Genomic DNA, 19347 nt, shown 5'->3' on the forward strand with positions numbered 1-19347 from the left:
AGAAATTTAGCTGAATGTTATGTTATTGTGTAGTTTTTTTAAAAAAATTAATAAATAAATCAGGAAGTTAAATATATTTTTGTTGTCTCTTTCTATTCCTGGTGTGGTACAGTTTATTTCTCTGACCCAAGCAATGATTGAAATGTAATAGATAGGTTTATTGCTTTTAATGTGACCTACCGTTATAGATTTATCTCGAAGAGAGATATGAGCCTTGGGAAAAATGGTTTGATACGGCAAAGTCAATATTTGACATAAATGACAAATAACATTTGAGATTTTCGCTTATTGCTTCTTGCAGTTGATGTACTTACGGCGAGTTTCCTGTCTGCAAAATACTGCTTAACTGTAAAACTTGCAATGTTTTCAGGAGACAATTATTCATCAGTTGCAGAAGCGCTATGCAGACTTACAAATTTATACTTACGTTGGGGATATCTTAATAGCCTTAAACCCCTTCCAGAATCTCAGCATATATTCTCCGCAGGTAAGAGAATCTTGGGAATGTATCCAGGGTGGGAGCTTTGTGATGGTGGAAAGAACTGCTAATGGGAGCCAAGGCACATGCCTCTCCCCTGCTGCACCCATCTGTGCCTTGTCCCATTCTCTTTCCAGGTGTTCCCTCACTTCTCAAGAGCAGTTTGAAGGAACAGGGTGCAGAGACATGGGAGGCTGCAATGGATAGGAGGGATCTGGGCAGGAGGGATTCTTGCACAAGCAGAATTAGATTCCACTACTACGGGGGTGGCGCTGTGGGTTAAACCGCAGAGCCTAGGACTTGCCAATCAGAAGGTCGGCGGTTCGAATCCCCACGACGGTGTGTGCTCCCGTTGCTCGGTCCCTGCTCCTGCCAACCTAGCAGTTCGAAAGCACATCAAAGTGCAAGTAGATAAATAGGTACCGCTCCGGCAGGAAGGTAAACGGCGTTTCCGTGCGCTGCTCTGGTTCGCCAGAAGCGGCTTAGTCATGCTGGCCACATGACCTGGAAGCTGTACGCCGGCTCCCTCAGCCAATAAAGCAAGAGGAGCGCCACAACCCCAGAGTTGGCCACAACTGGACCTACTACTTTTGGCTACCCAGCCTATTATTTTGTAAACATTTGCTAAGTCCTGGGCTTTCTGGAGCAAGTCAGCAATAAATCACACTGAGCAAGTGAAGTTAACTCCTTATTAGAATAATAATAATATAATAATAAATGTATAACAAATAAATAGAAGAAGCAGGATCTGTTCAGGAGTGCCAGGCCTAATGAGCACAGCTACTCTCATTTTGTAGGTCTTGTCTCTATGGGTTGTGGAGACTGAAGGTCCCTGCCTTCCCACCGCTGCCTAAGTCTTCTCCTCTCCCCGGTCTTTCCCAAGAAATCCAAGACTACGCTGGCGTGCCTGCCTTTGCCCCCCCCTGCTTAATACCTCTCTTAATTGGAGCAGGAGAGGGAGACACCCTTGCTTCTTCACTAGCTCGACCCCTCTCTGCCTTTTGGCCTCCTTCCTCTTCTGCTTCCAATCCTGATCCTGATCTTCTCTCTAGCACAGAGTCTCTCTTCTCACTAAGCCCTGTTACCTCTTCAGCTTCCGACACCTCTTCCTCCCAGTCTTCTCCCTCTCCTGCCTCTGAGCACTCACTGTCATTCTGCCACCAATCCCTGGGCTTTGAGCGTTCTTCCCTTGGGGGTTCCCCAGCTGGTGCCTCTCAACTTTCCTCTGTGTCCAGCCAGCCCATGAATGGGCCATCACATGGCTTTAATGTTCTTACTAAATCAAAACAAAATAAAGGAAAAGTGTTTCTAAACAAAGCCTTTTTAAACAAAGGATATCAAATTATGAAGTTAAGCTGTACCCAGTACAGTCATACATTAGTTCTCAAACACCTTGCAACTCAAACGTTTTGGCTCCCAAACGCCGCAAACCCGGAAGTGAGTGTTCCAGTTTGCAAACGTTCTTTGGAACCCAAACGTCCAATGTGGCTTCCACATCTTCTGATTGGCTGCAGGAGCTTCCTGCAGCCAATCGGAAGCCGTGCCTTGGTTTTTAAACGTTTTCGGAAGTTGAACAGACTTCTGGGACAGATTCCCTTCGGGAACCAAGGTACGGCTGTAATCTGTTTGCCCTCAGGCCCTTTGTTTTCATTCTACTGTGAAGTGTTAGGAGTCATGTTAAAACTGAGACACTGTAGCTCAGTAGAACAGCAAATGGGTTGCATGCAGAAGTTTCAATCTCTGGTTTCTCCACTTAAAAAGAATCAGGTGATAGGTCACCTGACTAGGTCAGATGGACAAATACTGTATTTTTTGCTCTATAAGACTCGCTTTTCCCCTCCTATAAAATAAGGGGAAATGTGTGTGCGTCTTATGGAGCGAATGCAGGCTGCGCAGCTATCCCAGAAGCCAGAACAGCAAGAGGGATTGCTGCTTTCACTGCGCAGCGATCCCTCTTGCTGTTCTGGCTTCTGAGATTCAGAATATTTTTTTTCTTGTTTTCCTCCTCCAAAAACTAGGTGCGTCTTGTGGTCTGGTGCGTCTTATAGAGAGAAAAATACAGTAATCTAACCTTTATATAGCAGATTTGGCGATCCCATTGAAAAATGCAAGCAGCACATGGGAGTGGGGTGGGAAGTTTCTGTTCATTTATTTTTTAACTGGTGGGTGGGGCTTCTTATTACATGGCACACATGTTGTTGTGCTTTGACACCTCTCTTTTTTCGTTTAGTTCTCCAAGCTTTACCACGGCGTGAAGCGCTCCTCAAACCCTCCCCACATATTTGCCTCTGCAGACGCTGCTTATCAAGGCATGATAACTTTCAACAAAGACCAGGTAGGAAAATGTTTTAAATGCATAAATATTTTTAAAATGCTGTTGTCTATACCAGTGGTTCCCACCTGCTTTCTCCCACAGACCGCTTGAAAATTAATTCTTTTACCCTCGCCTGCTGTAGCAATTGCAATGTACTGTGCCTGATTCTGTGTGATTTTTAATTGTATTTTATTGCTTCTTTTATTCTTTATATTGTATTTCATTGTATTCGGATGCTAAGTCTTCTTCACAGACACTGCAGACCACCTGAACAAAGCTCATGGACCACAATTTGGGAACCCTTAGTCTGCACAATGCAAGAGCATGTTGAATTTTTAGTTCATGTCAAACTTTCTGTGTGGAGTTTTCTGAAGTTTCACATGGCTAAAGTGACCGCTCCCCGCTTAAAACGGGGGGCGCCCTTTGCGTGGACGCGCGCAGCCCCTAGATCTGGAGCGGCTCCAACAGCATAGGCTTGGCTTTGCCTTCCCTCAGGTGGGATACCTGGAGGTCCCTGCCTACCTCAGTCAGTTGTCCAATCCCACCTGGGGGAAGCGTTGCCAAGGAGACCAGGCCAGGTAGAGGAGGGATTACCTGCCCACACAATAGAGGAAGGATCTTACCTGGGAATCCTCACTTGGCTCCAGAGCTTCTCCCACCCTACCCACCCTCAGTTAATGTCTTACTTTGCAGGTTAACTTTTCTTCACAGGTTTTGCAGGTTAACCTTTCTTCACAGGTATGCGGGCGCTGCTACGTTAAGGTCGCTGTTAAAGGGCCGGAAAGGAATTTCCCTGCATTGGCAGGTTTCGCCTTTCCCGTAGCAAAACGTCACAACTTTGGCGGTATCAGGCCTTGGGCGGAATCCTTTAGTCCATCTTCCTCTTTGCGGTGGCGATACCAGGGTTCCCGTTAAAGGGGTTTCTGAAGGGAGGCTTTGACCGTGCGCCGAAAGGTCGTCATTGCTCTCCCCTGCGGCAGCGGCGTAATGGGGGCGGCTATCTCTGCTTGAACATATGTTCTCCAGAGCCGGCCCATCCCCCCCCCCACACACACTGGATAACCCTGAAGCTCCCTAGGTCCCCGGCTGGGGACTGGGGAGGGAGTTCGCCCAATGCCTGAGCCAAGGTCTACCCACATTTGAAATTTAATAAAGTTGTGGCCAATTTAATCCCATAGCACGTTGTCTTGAGTCGTTATTCCACATGACGGGGGGGGGGGGGACCGCTCGGGATCTGGGGACTCCGCCTGTCCACGCAATAGAACTCTGAAGATCCCAGCGCTACTCCAAACATCATGGCTTTGAAGCAGTGGCGTAGCGTGGGGGGTGCGGGGGGGGTGCGGCCCCACCGGGCGCAACATCTGGGGGTTAGGGTTAGGGGGCGCAAATCCACGGGTTAGGGGGCACAAATTACTTGCCTTGCCCCGGGTGCTGACAACCCACGCTACGCCACTGCTTTGAAGTGTATACCTATGATTTTGAATTTGAACCCGACAAATACAAAGTTGAAAACGTGTATCCTAGAGGCTGCAATTGGGGGAAAATCTGGAGTCAAAATCAAGAGATTTTAAATTCAGCTTCATTATTCCCACAGGTAACATTTTGTGGGTCAGATTAATGCCCAGCAACTCATGGGATTACATTTAATGTTCCTTGTATTGGGGCAAGAAGCTGTCTTCTGCTGGACCTGCAGTGCACTAGTGAATGCCCCCACCTAGGAAACAGCTTGTTACAAACAATTTAGAACACTTAAGGGTGTATTGATGCAGACCTGGGTCAGACAGATAGACTATTTTTTAAAAAAATGTATTTATTAAAAGTTTGATAGTTACAGAAAAGAAAAAAGGGGGGGGGAAAGAACAATAAAAAATTTAACAAACAATACATCAAAAACAAAAAGAAAAACAAAAGAAAAACATTACATCAAAGCAGCAAGAAAAACAAAAACATTTAAAAACACATCCAATATTTCCATATCTTTATCATTCATTTACTTGTTTCGTCGACCTCCTCACACCTCCCTTTTTTGTATTCTAATTCAATTAGCCATTTCAGCAAATCCTTTCCATCTTTCTCAATTTTTGTTCTATACTTTATCTTAACACTATCTAACTTTATATTTTCCACTTTGGCCCATTAACAATCAGTTTTTGCTTAATTCTTTATAACATTTCTGCTAAAACCATATAACTTCATTCCAGCATTCTACTAACATTCATTAATTTTGCAGTATTTCTGTAAATATACTTTAAATTTTTTCCAATCTTCTTCCACCGACTCTTCTCCCTGGTCTCGGATTCTGCCAGTCATTTCCGCCAATTCCATGTAGTCCATCAGCTTCATCTGCCATTCTTCCCGGGTGGGTAGATCTTGTCAGACAGGTAGACTAGGGTGGATGAAAAGAACTATAGTTCCCTGAGTTCTTTCAGGAAAGGGAACGACTAATTAATTTCCCTAGTTTAAGTCTGTGTTGTAAGCAGGCTTCTAATCTGACTCAGGGTTTCAATCACCAGGGCATGTAATAATCAATTTGCATGCTCCCAAGAGAGCAATTTATGCCTCCCTTTAGGTCAGATGTGCGTTGGTGGACTTTGGGAGAAGACTAGGAAGTACTAGACTCTTGTGGCTATAAGTCAAAGAAAGTAAGAGTCAGTAACTCTGTGATCACTCATTTTCATGGTAAAAACACAATAGGGATACTTCTAATATAACTGTAATGAGGACACAAATCCAATTATATGGCAATGATTTTAATGGAAATGCAGTCGAGTGCTGCAGAAACAGGAGTCTTTATATCCCAAAGATTGCAATCTTGCAAGACTTTTTCACATGAACTATGGCACGCAGAGATGGCTGCTGGCTCTAACAAAAGGCAGCGCTTTTAATTTGTCAGTTTTCTCCTTGGCATGGTTTTGTACAATAATCCCGAGTCGGTATATTTTTAGATACGCATTTTAAAGAAACCCCAGAAAATAAATACAGGGATATGGCACTTTAGAAACAGTGGTGGACCCAGTTTTAAACCTGAATAGAGAAAGAGTTAAAATATACAGTATGTGAGGATTCCAGAATGCATTAGTTACGGTGATCATTTAGGAGGACCAACTTTTTCAAAAGCAGCACAGCCAAAGAATGGTGGTGGTTGTTCTTCTGAGATGCTCCAGGAGAGACAAGTGAGATACTACAGCAAATGTATGGCTGCTGCCAGAAACAACAACCAGCCATTTGTCTCCCTCCTTCCATCACCCTAATACCAAGTTCAAAGTGCTGGTTTTAAGCTATAAAGCCTTAAACGGCTCAGGACCGCGATACCTCAAGGATTGCCTCTTTCCATATGAAGCTACCTGGACCCTGAGATCATCTTCTGAGGCCCTCCTTCATGTGCCTCGTCCTCGAGGAACATAATGCTATAACATGACGTAGCATTACATGGAGGCAGGTGCATTTGGTATCATATGTGCTTTTAAACTGACTATACTTTTGGCTTTCCCCACTGATTTTATTGTTATTTAACCCAATGCCTATCATTGTGCAAGAAGCAAGAGAGGTCCAGTATACCTGAAGGAGCATCTCCACCCCCATCATTCAGCCCTCAACACTGAGGTCCAGCTCCGAGGGCCTTCTGGCGGTTCCCTCCCTGCGAGAAGCCAGGTTACAGGGAACCAGGCAGAGGGCCTTCTCAGTAGTGGCACCCGCCCTTTGGAACGTCCTCCCACCAGATGTCAAAGAGAAAAACAACTACCAGACATTTAGAAGACATCTGAAGGCAGCCCTGTTTAGGGAAGCTTTTAACGTTTGACAGACCATTGTATTTTAATATTTTGTTGGAAGCCGCCCAGAGTGGCTGGGGAAACCCAGCCAGATGGACGGGGTATAAATAAATTATTATTATTATTATTATTATTATTATTATTATTATTATTATTATGCAATATTTTAAAATCAAGTTGAGCATGATTTGTTGACCTCTGCAAAGGCAGCCAAATTGAAGATGCTCTGCTGTCTTAATGGTCTGTTAAGGTGCATGTCTGGGGAGATTAACCACTGGAGCTGTAAACGATGTATATTTACCTCTGTTTTGTGTGTTTTGTCAGTGCATTATCATCAGCGGAGAGAGCGGTGCTGGGAAGACCGAAAGTGCCCATCTCATTGTGCAGCATTTGACCTTCTTGGGAAAGGTATCTATGGCCTGCCATGGTAGCATGAATGTCTGTCGGCAGTGCAAATTACTGCCTGCGTTTGTCCACAGGGCTAAAATCATGCTCCCCTTCCCATCTTCTCCTCCAGCATGGCTGCAAGGAGACGATTGGAAATGTCTGCTTCTGTTTTCAATTGGCCACAGTTTGAAGTCGGCTTGTTTTAGTCACTCATCGTTAACATTAACTGCAGTTTGCCTGGGCTTTGATGTAACACTAAGCTGCAAAGCGATTAGTCAAAAACGGGAGTGAAAGATTCAGAAGTCCTCCTCACCGCTATGCTGGGGGGAGCAGGAGGGAAGTGTGTGATCGTGGTGCTCTATTAGATTTGATCTCATAATGCTTAGCCACAGTTTAGCATTAGATGCAAACGTTCCTTTCATGTAGTTCCGCTTATAGATCCTGCCTGGTTGCAAAAGTAGGTGTGGTAGTGGTCTGGCCGGGAAAAGCAAGATTTGATAGGGTTGCAAAAAACACAGGTGACTTGAGGGGTGCATCTTAAGGATTATTGGCAATGTCATACGAAACCTGTGGATTGTAGGCATAGCTGTCAACCGCCCCTTATTTGGCGGGAAAGTCCCTTGTCCCAGCCAAATGTCCCACTGCTGTCCCTTATTGATGATGTCCCTTAAATTTCCTGGGTTTGAAAGGAAGCAGCTCCTCTCCCTCCCTCTCTGCCGGTCAGGGAGGAGGGAGGCTCCAACTGTGTTGCTTGGCTGCGTTGCTCACCCAATAAGGAGTCTAAGAACGACTGGGGGGGTGGAGCTTCCATGCCTTGTGCCAATCAAATCGGCCGCGTTGCCTGGGGACTCGCCTTTGCTCAGCGCTTCCCAGCGGAGAGGTGACGGTGGTTTTCCTTGCTGCATCCCCTTTGCCGGGTTGCTGCGCTGTGGGAAACACCGCTTGAGGCTTCGTTTAGCTGCTGGTTGACTAAAATCCCTTATTTTGCCTGCTGATCCCTTATTTTCGAGGCTGCTGGTCCCTTATTTTCAAATCTGTAAGTTGACAGCTATGATTATACGTCTTTGGGGGTAAAGAGATCTTCATGTTTTAAGAAAACTTTGTTCAGCTGGGGAATCCCTTGTAACCTGTTTCCGTCTGTGAAGGCTAGCAATCGTGCTTTGCGGGAGAAGATTCTCCAGGTGAACCCCCTGGTTGAAGCCTTTGGAAATGCCTGCACTGCCATCAATGACAACTCCAGCCGTTTTGGGAAATACCTGGAAATGATGTTTACACCAACAGGAGCTGTCATGGGAGCAAAGATTTCCGAATATCTACTGGAAAAATCCAGAGTTATAAAACAAGCTGTGTAGGTATAAATTTGAATATTTCGCTCCCACCTGCCCCTCAGCTAGAAGCAATTTTACTTTCCTAGAAAATACACACACGTAGGGCAATATTTTCAATGCAATTTCTTCCAATCAAGAGGCATTATCACAGATCAAGCATACCGTATTTTTCCGTGTATAAGAGCCCCTCCCCACCTGATTTCTAACCTTATTTTAGAGTAAAAAAGCCTAGTCTTATACACGAAAAAGTACGGTACAGTGGTGCCTCAGGTTACATACGCTTCAGGTTACAGACTCTGCTAACCCAGAAATATTACCTCAGGTTAAGAACTTTGCTTCAGGATGAGAACAGAAATCGTGCTCTGGCGGTGGTGCAGCAGCAGGAGGCCCCATTAGCTAAAGTGGTACCTCAGGTTAAGAACAGTTTCAGGTTAAGAACGGACCTTCAGAACGAATTAAGTTCTTAACCTGAGGTACCACTGTATACGCAGCCAGGTTGCTCACCAGTACAGAACAACAAACCCCTGTGTTGCAAACTTAACACAACAAACAACACAAGCAACACGATGACTAGATAGCACTGTAATTCTTATTGCATAATATACACAATTTAGTACAACAAAAACAAAATGTGTACACTTGTAAATTCTCTAATATATTTGAAATCAAGTGAGCACACGTCTGTCAATCTTTGAAAGTCCGTAGAAGTATAATAAGTCTATAGTAATAGATGCTATCCTGTGGGCTAAGCAGTAAAACCCTTTAGTCTTTCTGATAAAACCTTACATCAGATAACAATCTCCTAGCCTCCAGGACGGGGCACACTGATCCTGGCCCGACTGCACCAGCTACTAATTAGTTTCCAGACTGAATTAAAAGTCCTGGTTTCGATCTATAACACAGTATGCTACTCAGGAGCCCGATACCTCAAGGGCCACCTCTTTCTACATAAACCAGCTCAGATCCTATAGTCTGCATCAGAGGCAATTCTCCATGTTCCTCATCTGAGGGAGGTGCAGAGAATAGCAACATGAAAAGAACTTTTCACAGGTGTCCTCCTATTTGTGGAATGCTCTCCCAAGAGAAACAGTACAGTTGTGAGAATAGGCATATTCACAGTGTATGTACGGTATTTTTCGCTATCTAAGACACACCACACCATAAGACGCACCTAGAGGGAAACAAGAAAAAAATATTCTGAATCTCAGAAGCCATAACAACAAGAAGGATCGCTGCGCAGCGAAAGCCACGGTCCCTCTTGCTGTTCTGGCTTCTGGGATAGCTGTGCAGCCTGCAGTTGCTCCATAAGACACACACACATTTCCCCTTAATTTTTCGGAGGGAAAAAGTGAGTCTTATAGAGCAAAAAATACGGTAGGTATATGTAATATACATAAGTTTGCACGTGTAATAAAAGTGTTGGGTATAGAGGTATGACATATTTAATATGTTACCATATAAGCCATCAAAGCAACTTTTTTTTCTCTTTAACAGAGGGGAGAAAAACTTCCACATATTTTATTATATATATGCTGGCCTTTATCACCAGAAAAAACTCTTTGAATATAAGCTGCCTGAGAAAAAGCCTCCCAGGTAACCCATTACTAATTTGATTTTAATACCAGTTGTAATTAGCTATTGATTAGCTGTTGCTTCCAGCTTGATGCTTGAGTTAGAATATCCGTTAACCCTTCCCCAACCCTTAAGGAACCTTTGTCAGCCTCTCATGTGTAAAAGCGGATAGATAAGATGGGAATTTGACCTGCGATGCTGTTTTGGCCAAGCCATGCCCACCTGCTCTACACCTGACATCATGGGGAATATATCAGGTACAGGACAGGTAAAGGTCCTGTACCTGAAAGATCCTAATCCCACATACCTGGGAGTAAGCCTCACTGAATTCAGTGGGATTTACTTGTAAGTGGACATAATTAGGATTGCAGTCTTAGGGTATATTGACTGCCTCAGAAACAATAAAAAGGAAGAGGTACCTGTATCGTGAATATATGTATGTCTTTGTGCATAATGTGTGCATGTTTTTAAAAAGTTCTAGAGAACTAAATGGCTTTCGCAACACGAGTTCTTGCTGTAATGGGGATTGAAATCCACTCGGTGGTCCGTTTTTGATGGATTCCCTTGTGCAGTATTATGTTAGCTCAGTCGGTAGAGCAAGAGATTAAATCTCAGGATTGTGGGTTTGAGCGTCATGTTAGGCCGGGGGTTAGACTAGATGGGGTCCTTCCCAAATCCACAATTTTAAGAATATTCTCCCAACTAAAGAGACTTGTCCCCCTAAATGACCATCAGCTGATAGTCGCCTGAAGGGATCCTCTTTGCCTAATACTGGGAGAGCATCTTTAAATGAGGTTGTGCTTCAATGTCCTCCTTTGAAATGTGATTGATGTCAGTCACCTGAAATCGCTGTGACCCCAGATGATTGACAAGTGGCTAGTCCTCCCCACCTGTCAAGTTTGCTCACGGCAGGTAGAAGAGGTCGAGATCTGGGCTGCTGGGCTAAATTGATTCCCCACCCTTTTAACTATGTGAATCAAAAATAAAACTAAGAGCTTTTTTTCACTCTCTTGAATTGCATCTGTTTTGTTTTCCAAAATAGCTGGTTGCAGACTTAATGGTACGTGTTAACATTATGCAAATAAACCCAAATCAATTGTTTTTAAATCTGTACATTATTATTACTTGGGTAATTGGCCTATAAGGACAGAGTTGCATTTACGTATTCCGTTGTGTCAACTTTCAAGTGTGTGTTGTTGTTTTCTACATTAACTTTATGAACTTGTCTGGTTTTATTGTCTAGAAATACCCATTTCAAAATAACAGCATCATGGCAACTCTTTGGACAACTACAGTGGCCAGTTTGCTGAACATTATAGCATAGGCAGAGAGAGGATAAAATCTCTCTCTCTCTCTCTCTCTCTCTCTCTCTCTCTCTCTCTCTCTCTCAGTTTGCATATAGGGTTATGTTGAATCCCCGTGAGGCATGGGCTACGCAGTGTCAGAAGAGGAAGATAGGTTTAAATTTGGTTTGCACTCTTGCAAGGTTGTGCACCTGACTTTCTCTAGACCCTTCCCCCCCACTACCCGCTACCCACTCCCGTTCCCCCCCCCCCTGCCTGGTTACTCCTGAGGTCTGAGAAACCACCCAGAATAGTTTGAAATATGTTGCTAGAGGGCTGCAGCTGCTAGAGGGTGTAGGGAGGTCAGAGAAAATTGGGTGCCATGCCTTGCACAACTAGAAGTGCTTTCCACTAGTGCAAATATACCATTGGATACAACCTTGTTGTTGTTTAGTCATTTAGTCGTGTCCGACTCTTTGTGACCCCATGGACCAGAGCATGCCAGGCACTCCTGTCTTCCACTGCCTCCCGCAGTTTGGTCAAAAGGGTACAACCTACTGAGTTCAATTTAATTGAAATCAAGCTTGCATCAAGGCTTAATCTGAACACAGGGCTCAGCTCCTAAACCCTTTTTCCATTTTGTGGTTCGGCTCTCCAAAGAATGAATCTGAGAGTGTCTCTGTGTGCGTGCAAAGTGTTTTATTTACTGCGATTTTCCAATGATCTTACAAATGTAGAGTGCCCAAGAAGGACTTCTGTACCTGTTGGGTTTGTCTTCTAGACAGCCTCCAGCTTCAACACCTTCCTTTTCAGGAATGAAGAATGAATCTTATCTCTTTTTTATTTAGGTATATTGATAATGACACAGGAAGGGTGATGCATGACATTATTAGTAAAGAATCCTATGGGACACAGTTTGACGCAATTCAGCATTGCTTCAGGATCATAGGGTTTACGGATGAGGTAAGTAGTGACTTTTCAATCTGCTGCCGCAAAGATACTTGTCTTGCTCCAGAAGGCGGCAGGAATTCAGCCATGCTGAGGGAGCCTATCAGGGTGCCTGGTTGCACCCCTCTCAGAATTTTGCACCCGGAGCCACTGCCCCTCTGGCCCTCCCACACTACGCCACTGGTTACATCCTCCGTCTGCAGAGTGTGGGTGGGCTTCAAAGTGTTGAGTCTGAAGTCTGCTGACGCTTAGAGTTCTGACTTCTGAAGAGTTCTTGCTCTTCCTCTTGTTTGCAGGAAGTGCACTCAGTGTACCGAATTCTGGCTGGGATCTTAAATACAGGAAACATTGAATTTGCCGCCATTTCCTCACAACATCAAACGGATAAAAGCGAAGTGCCCAATGCCGAAGCCTTAGATAATGGTAAATATTGGCGGGAATTGTACTTCAGAGGACTTTTGTAGGGCAGGGATGAGGAACCTGTGGCCTTCTAGGTGTTGCCGGACTACGACTCCCATCATTCCTGACAGTTAGCCGTGCTGGCTGGGGCTGATGGGAAATGGAGTCCAGCAACGGCCACAGGTTAGCCAGCCCTGCAGTAGTAGAATATGTATAAGAAAAGACCTGTTTCACACAAGATGTCTGCCAAGGCCAACAGCTCCCATCTCATCCCGACATGTCTGTGTGTCCTCTTTCAGCCGCTGCCCTGTTGAGTATTGGCTCAGAGGAACTCCAGGAAGCTCTCACCTCTCACTGCGTTGTGACACGAGGCGAGACTATTATCCGGACAAACACTGTAGACAAAGCAGCCGATGTGCGGGATGCCATGTCAAAGGCACTTTATGGCCGACTTTTCAGCTGGATCGTAAATCGCATTAATACCCTGCTGCAGCCTGATAAAAATATATGGCAAGTCCACACATCAACAAGCAGCGTGTGTGCTGGTGGAGTCTTCTGTGTCTATATATTCCTTTTTATTTTACGGGGAGGAATTTACTGTTTGTTTTAGATAATGCCTCTAAATGGCCTCCGTGCTGTGATTCTGCATTTTTTGTTTCCAGGACGTTAACTCCAGTGTTTTCGAAGAGTTGGCTAGGATTTAACCAAGTAGGTCAATGGGGATCAGTGTGGGGTTAAAATCCCATCAGCTCTTTGAAAATACATCACAAAGCGATGTTTTTAAAGTTGGTCTGTTTTATGGTGAAAGGCTACTGAAGTCCTTTTAATGATAAGGCTATAGCGTACAAAACGTTTAACATGATGTGCTCACACTTAAAACTGTCACTAAAAACTACCTAAGCTGATTTAGCAGCTCATATACAAAGCTTAGCTGTGGGGTGGACTGCAAGGTAAGTGGATTATGCCAATTGCATTAAGATCCCCAAAATAATAAAATGGCATTTAGTGAGCTATTGATAAATAAGGAATTGTGCATGTACAATTATTTTATGGGTATATGGAAACATTTAATTATATAATCTAGTGGGCCAGTTCACACAGGCTTGAATGCAAGGACTTTGTGTGCAGTGAATAACTATAGTTTTGCACTTTCAGGGAGTGCAAAATGCGATTTGCTTTTTTGCCAAGGCATTCTTCCTATATCTTTTCCATGCTGAGAGTCTTGCACAACTTTTTACAACATTATTTTATTTAGTGTCATACCTTTCAATAGTTTTCAAAGCAATAAATTGGACACAATTAAAATAAAATATAAAACAGATACTAGGGTTGAATTTGCATTTACAAAACTGGTTTCCAATGATGGTGTTTCCGTTATGGATTTTGTATATTTTTCTACCCAGCAATGCCGAAAGCGGAATGAATGTTGGTATACTGGATATTTTCGGATTCGAGAACTTCACAAGGAACTCTTTCGAACAGCTGTGCATAAACATTGCAAATGAGCAGATCCAGTTTTATTTCAATCAGCACATCTTTGCACTTGAGCAGGCAAGGTTTACTTAATTACCGTTGGCTTGCTCTGTATCAATGTCTCTAGGCTAAACCTGGGGCTTGTGAGAGGAGTGAACCATAGGAGATGACTTTAACTTCCGAATTCATCTCCTCCTTTATATATGGTTAGAGTGATATTGGGTATATCTTGAGAGATAAATATTGCTTGGGGGACTTCCCATATAAACTTAAGAGAAAAGCAATAAGGTGACTAATGAAATTTGTGTTGGTATTTTTATTTGGTTAAAGATAAAAGAGATGGTGTATAATAAAAGTAGAATTCCCTGGATGTCTGGATCCAAGTTTGGGGCAAGTACTCTTTGGTGAGAGAACCCCAGCAGAGATTTAAAATCACAAAATAATATGCAGCAAAGTAAAGTATTGGAAATATAGGCTGTTGGACCTTTAAATCACCCCTGTTTAAGTTGCTTCCAGAGTTCCCCTATTCCCTTAGCATAGATAGAGACCACACGTTTGGAAGTTAAAAATCATTTACTTACAAACTCTTTGAAGGTCAGATTCATGTGCTTTTCCATGCAGCAGTAATAAAAAACACAGGCAGGAAAACTCAGGTTCCAAAGTGGTAAATGTTTCTAAATTATTTGTATAGAAGCAGAAAGATAGCTTGCTTAAGCCACGCGGTCTGAGTTTGGAGCATTCTTCATAGACCTTAGTGGTAGGATTCACGTGGTAGTATGGGAAGAACAAAGGTCTGATAACTCTTCCTCCCAAGGTGACCTAGCTAAGCCTACTCTGTGGTCTCAACCCCTTCATTCATTCATTAATCTTTAGAACGCTGGTTATATACAGCTGCTTATCCTACAACTTGGACCCCAACAATTTGGGCTTGGCAACTTGTAGCAGGTTTCACATGTAGTGTTTGTGAAAACAGAATGCCATTGCTGGGCACAATACAAGCATGACTGATCTCTGCGATATTTCAACAATATGAATGTTGTATAAGCTTTAATTATATGGAAATTAACCAAGAGGGGGAAATGTCTGCAAGATGCCTTGAAAAGGACGCGGGTGGTGCTGTGGGTTAAACCACAGAGCCTAGGACTTGCTGATCAGAAGGTCAGCGGTTCGAATCCCCGCAATGGGGTGAGCTCCCGTTGCTCGGTCCCGGCTCCTGCCAACCTAGCAGTTCGAAAGCATGTCAAAGTGCAAGTAGATAAATAGGTACCACTCCAGCGGGAAGGTAAACGGCGTTTCCATGCGCTGCTCTGGTTCGCCAGAAGCGGCTTAGTCATGCTGGCCACATGACCCGGAAGCTGTATGCCGGCTCCCTCGGCCAATAAAGCGAGATGAGTGCCACAACTCCCGAGTCGGTCACGACTGGACCTAATGGTCAGGGGTCCCTTTACCTTTAAACATCTGATAAAATGTGTGTTGCAGTGGTTTGCCTCGCTGTGTTGTCACCTTTGTAAATAAATCACACTGGGCAAGAAGAGAGAGCTGTTAGAGGTGACATTTAAATTTGCTGACTTTCATAAATCTTCCTTTAGATGGAATATCAGAATGAAGGAATTGATGCTCCTATGGTTGACTATGAAGACAACAGGCCACTCCTAGACACATTCCTTCAGAAACCAATGGGACTACTTTCTCTGCTTGATGAAGAAAGCCGATTTCCCCAGGCAACAGACCTTACTTTAGTCGGTATGCCATGTCCAGCAATCCTCAACTGTGATTTTATATATACTTGCGGGGGCGGGGGAAAGAGAAAGAAGGCCATAGATATTTTCATATTGCTTTAACTCATGACCATGTATTAAATTTCTGTTGCTTTGGTCAACCTATTAAGTCCCCATGTGCTCTTTATGAGATTTGCCAATAGAAATTTTCTCCATACAGCTCCCTGCTTTTCGGTTTTGGTTTTAATTGATAGGGGTCTGTTATCCACTATGAGCACTGTTAATATTAGCTCACCTTGAAGACCCATAGGCGTTTCTGGTGTCATTGGCTTGGATCCTACCTTCTGTCCCATGAATGGAGCAGAACTCTTCTTCTGTTAAATCGTTTTTATTAATTTTCCAGTAAAAAAACATTCAATTAACATATCAAATCATAATCCAATTAAAATAAAAAAGACCAAATTATCATCCAAATTATAATTATTAATTTTTCAGGACTTCCCATAGTCTGGACCTTGAAGCATATCTCCAAATCTCAATCCTGCCTCTCCTCGTTGTTTCCATATTTTCCGCATCTTGATTTTAACGCTTTAAAGTTCTCCATCTCTGGCTCTACGTTTCTCAATCATGTCAGACATCATATATCCTTTTATCCATCGAGTACAGCTGTATTTGTGTATATATCTTTTGGAGCAGAACTCTTCTGATACAACAGAACTTTCCATCCTCTCGCCAATGTGGTGTAGTGGTTAAGAGCGGTAGACTCGTAATCTGGGGAACAGGGTTCGCTTCCCCGCTCCTCCACATGCAGCTGCTGGGTGACCTTGGGCTAGTCACACTTCTCCGAAGTCTCTCAGCCCCACTCACCTCACAGAGTGTTTGTTGTGGGAGAGGAAGGGGAAGGAGAATATTAGCCACTTTGAGACTCCTTAGGGTAGTGATAAAGCAGGATATCAAATCCAAACTCTTCTTCCCTGTCCAGGGCACAGCCCCCTTTCCCTCCTGAAAACCTATTCCTGGGGGTTAGGGGACTTGCACACTTGTACCAGTTTACATCTTTTCATGCTGCAGCTCTCAAAACATTTACACAAATTTTAAACAGCAATCTGTAAAAAAAGTAAAACAAATAAAAATGATATCCCTTCCCTGACTATAGCAGGAATAGAGAATCACAAAAAGGCAGGGGATGTGGATGGCGCTGTGGGTTAAACCACAGAGCCTAGGGCTTGCCGATCAGAAGGTTGGCGGTTCGAATCCCCGCGACGGGGTGAGCTTCCGTTGCTCGGTCCCTGCTCCTGCCAACCTAGCAGTTTGAAAGCACGAAGTGCAAGTAGATAAATAGGTACCACTCCGGTGGGGAAGGTAAACGGTGTTTCCGTGCACTGCTCTGGTTCCCCAGAAGCGGCTTAGTCATGCTGGCCACATGACCTGGAAGCTGTACGCCCGCTCCCTCAGCTAATAAAGCTAGATGAGCGCCGCAACCCCAGACTTGGCCACAACTAGACCTAATGGTCAGGGGTCCCTTTACCTTTACGTTACCCCACCAGTGGAAGTTCATTCTGCTTGTCCAGCAGCATCTTTGGATGTGAATGGTTATCTTTGACCAGACCACTGCGTTGGAAATAGTGAGTTAAAGAAAAAGCATGGGGTGATTCATGTCGCCATTGCCGAAAACGACATGATCACGTGAAAGCATCTCCTTGAGGGCCCAACTGCTGATTGCCGCATCCAGAAAATAAAATGTTAGAAAATCAGCATTTTTCATGAAAATTGAATATACAGAGCTTATTTGAGAGTAGCTCTGAAACTATTTTGCAATGTGAAAAGTGGATCACTTTGCAGTGACTCCTCTGGATCAAAAATGGTTGTGTGATTCAGGAATGGATTTGTGAGAGCAGCACAGAGATTTATTAATATTATTTTTGGCTACTTGTTTACTCTGTTGGCTTTGGCTGGCTCCCTACTAATTAAACAAAAACTGTTTGTTGCTACTCAATTTGTGCCAGCTGGTCAAACACTGGGAAATTTGCTCAGCCCACCCTAGACATCTGCTAATATTGGGACAACAAATTCTGTTTTCTACTTAGACTTCCTGCTCCAGTGGTGATAGCAGGAAAATAGACACTGGTGCTACTTCTGCTAATGTCTAAGCTGACTTTTTTTGACCTTACCCTATATATGTTAGTCAACTGTTGTCCTAAACCTAACTGTATATCAAATATGAAATAAATGTCAGGTGAAAAAAATTAATGCAGTTGCATATGACATGGCAAAATTATTCAATAAAGCTGGCAGAATTAAGAAAGTTTGATCTTTGTGAAACATCTGGCCATTCTAAGCTTCAAAGGCCAAGTTTGTGAAACATCTGGCTATTCTAAGCTTTAAATGCCTCTCCCCTTCCATAAACTGTCTTGCCATCCTTAATGCAACTACAGCAGCATAGGCGTTAAAAGGACAGAATTGTGAAACAATTATTTGCAGTTTTATTTTAATCTTTGGCATGTATTCAATGAACTGGGCCTTAGAGAAGTCATTCTTTTTCTCTGCCTTAATCCCACCACTGCCACCATCAGTACAATGGGGATGATAATACTGACCAACCTGCCAGGACTTCTGTAGTGACTGCAACATAGCAGGGAGAGCCAAGGTGGTACTGCCTAGATATTGCTGGACTCCAGCTCTGGTTATAATTGTACACAGTCATACATTGGAAGTCAAACAGAATCCATTCCAGAAGTCTGTTCAACTTCCAAAAAGTTCAGAAACCAAATTGCGGCTTCTGATTGGCTGCAGGAAGCTCCTGCAGCCAATCAGAGGCCATGGAAGCCCCGTCGGACATTGGGGTTCCAAAGAAAATTTACAAACCGAAACACTCACTCCCAGGTTTGAGGCGTTCGGGAGCCAAAACGTCTGAGTACCAAGGCATTTGGGATTCCAGGTATGACTGTAAGGCTTAAAAAAACAGGACTCTTTCTAGGGAAAAACAGTGACATTAAAGATGTTGGAATTGTCCCTAAGGCTTCAAAAATACTGTGAAGTTTCACAGTTTTTATAATATGTTAACTAGTTGACCAAGAGTGGGAGAGAAGGACCTGCAGTCGTGTCAGGTCTAGAAGAACAAGGGGCCACACCAGTTTTATTTCTTTACCCTGAACGTTTGGTTTTTGTGCTGGACCCTGCTTTCTTATGCAGGGACTTAATCCTGTAGCATCAACACCAGTGCTCTTTCTGTTGGCTTTCCCCCACCCTGATCCAGTCTGGGGTTTGCCCCTGAACCCACAGGCCCCATGATGTGTCAGCATCACCACCACAAGTGTTGACAACCTTGTTTTACAGGCCTTGCTCAAGCTTGGCAAGGGACTTTGGCAAAAAAAACACAACCCAACCCAAGGACAACACACCTTCTCCTGTGATGGCCTGCGAATCAGATTCAGAGGCTGAACCTGAGGAATCCCAGCCTGCACAGGATTCCCCGCCTCCAGAACCAGCTGAGCCAGGACTGGGGCCTGAGCCTGAAGGGTCCTCACCAGTGCTGAGTCTGCTCTGGCTCCTGCTCCGGCTCCTGAGGTGATGGAGGACCCATTGCCTGGAGATGCTCCATTCTCAGCCCCGTCAGAGGAAGCTGAGGTTGCCTCTGGGTCCGGTAACCCTCCAGCCTCTCCTGAGCTGCAGAGGCT

The 19347-nt window shown here is 44.0% G+C and overlaps 1 protein-coding gene across 2 annotated transcripts in view; it reads left to right on the plus strand.

Annotated features, from left to right (window-relative positions):
* The window catches only part of MYO3B (myosin IIIB), a 288698-nt gene that overhangs the window by 124663 nt on the left and 144688 nt on the right, over window positions 1–19347 (plus strand). The window contains exons 12-21 of one of the 2 annotated variants that reach the window (XM_083405794.1): window positions 371–487; window positions 2709–2813; window positions 6887–6970; window positions 8095–8297; window positions 9772–9870; window positions 11981–12095; window positions 12377–12503; window positions 12779–12989; window positions 13883–14030; window positions 15542–15695. In XM_083405794.1, coding sequence (XP_083261920.1) covers window positions 371–487; window positions 2709–2813; window positions 6887–6970; window positions 8095–8297; window positions 9772–9870; window positions 11981–12095; window positions 12377–12503; window positions 12779–12989; window positions 13883–14030; window positions 15542–15695 — 1363 coding nt within the window. Of the gene's footprint in view, window positions 1–370; window positions 488–2708; window positions 2814–6886; window positions 6971–8094; window positions 8298–9771; window positions 9871–11980; window positions 12096–12376; window positions 12504–12778; window positions 12990–13882; window positions 14031–15541; window positions 15696–19347 lie in introns of those variants that run through there. The other variant, XM_083405795.1, reaches the window with a different exon arrangement.

This window comes from Podarcis tiliguerta (genome assembly GCF_965153285.1).
Source record: "Podarcis tiliguerta genome assembly, chromosome: 1".
In the NCBI taxonomy this organism is placed as follows: domain Eukaryota; kingdom Metazoa; phylum Chordata; class Lepidosauria; order Squamata; family Lacertidae; genus Podarcis; species Podarcis tiliguerta.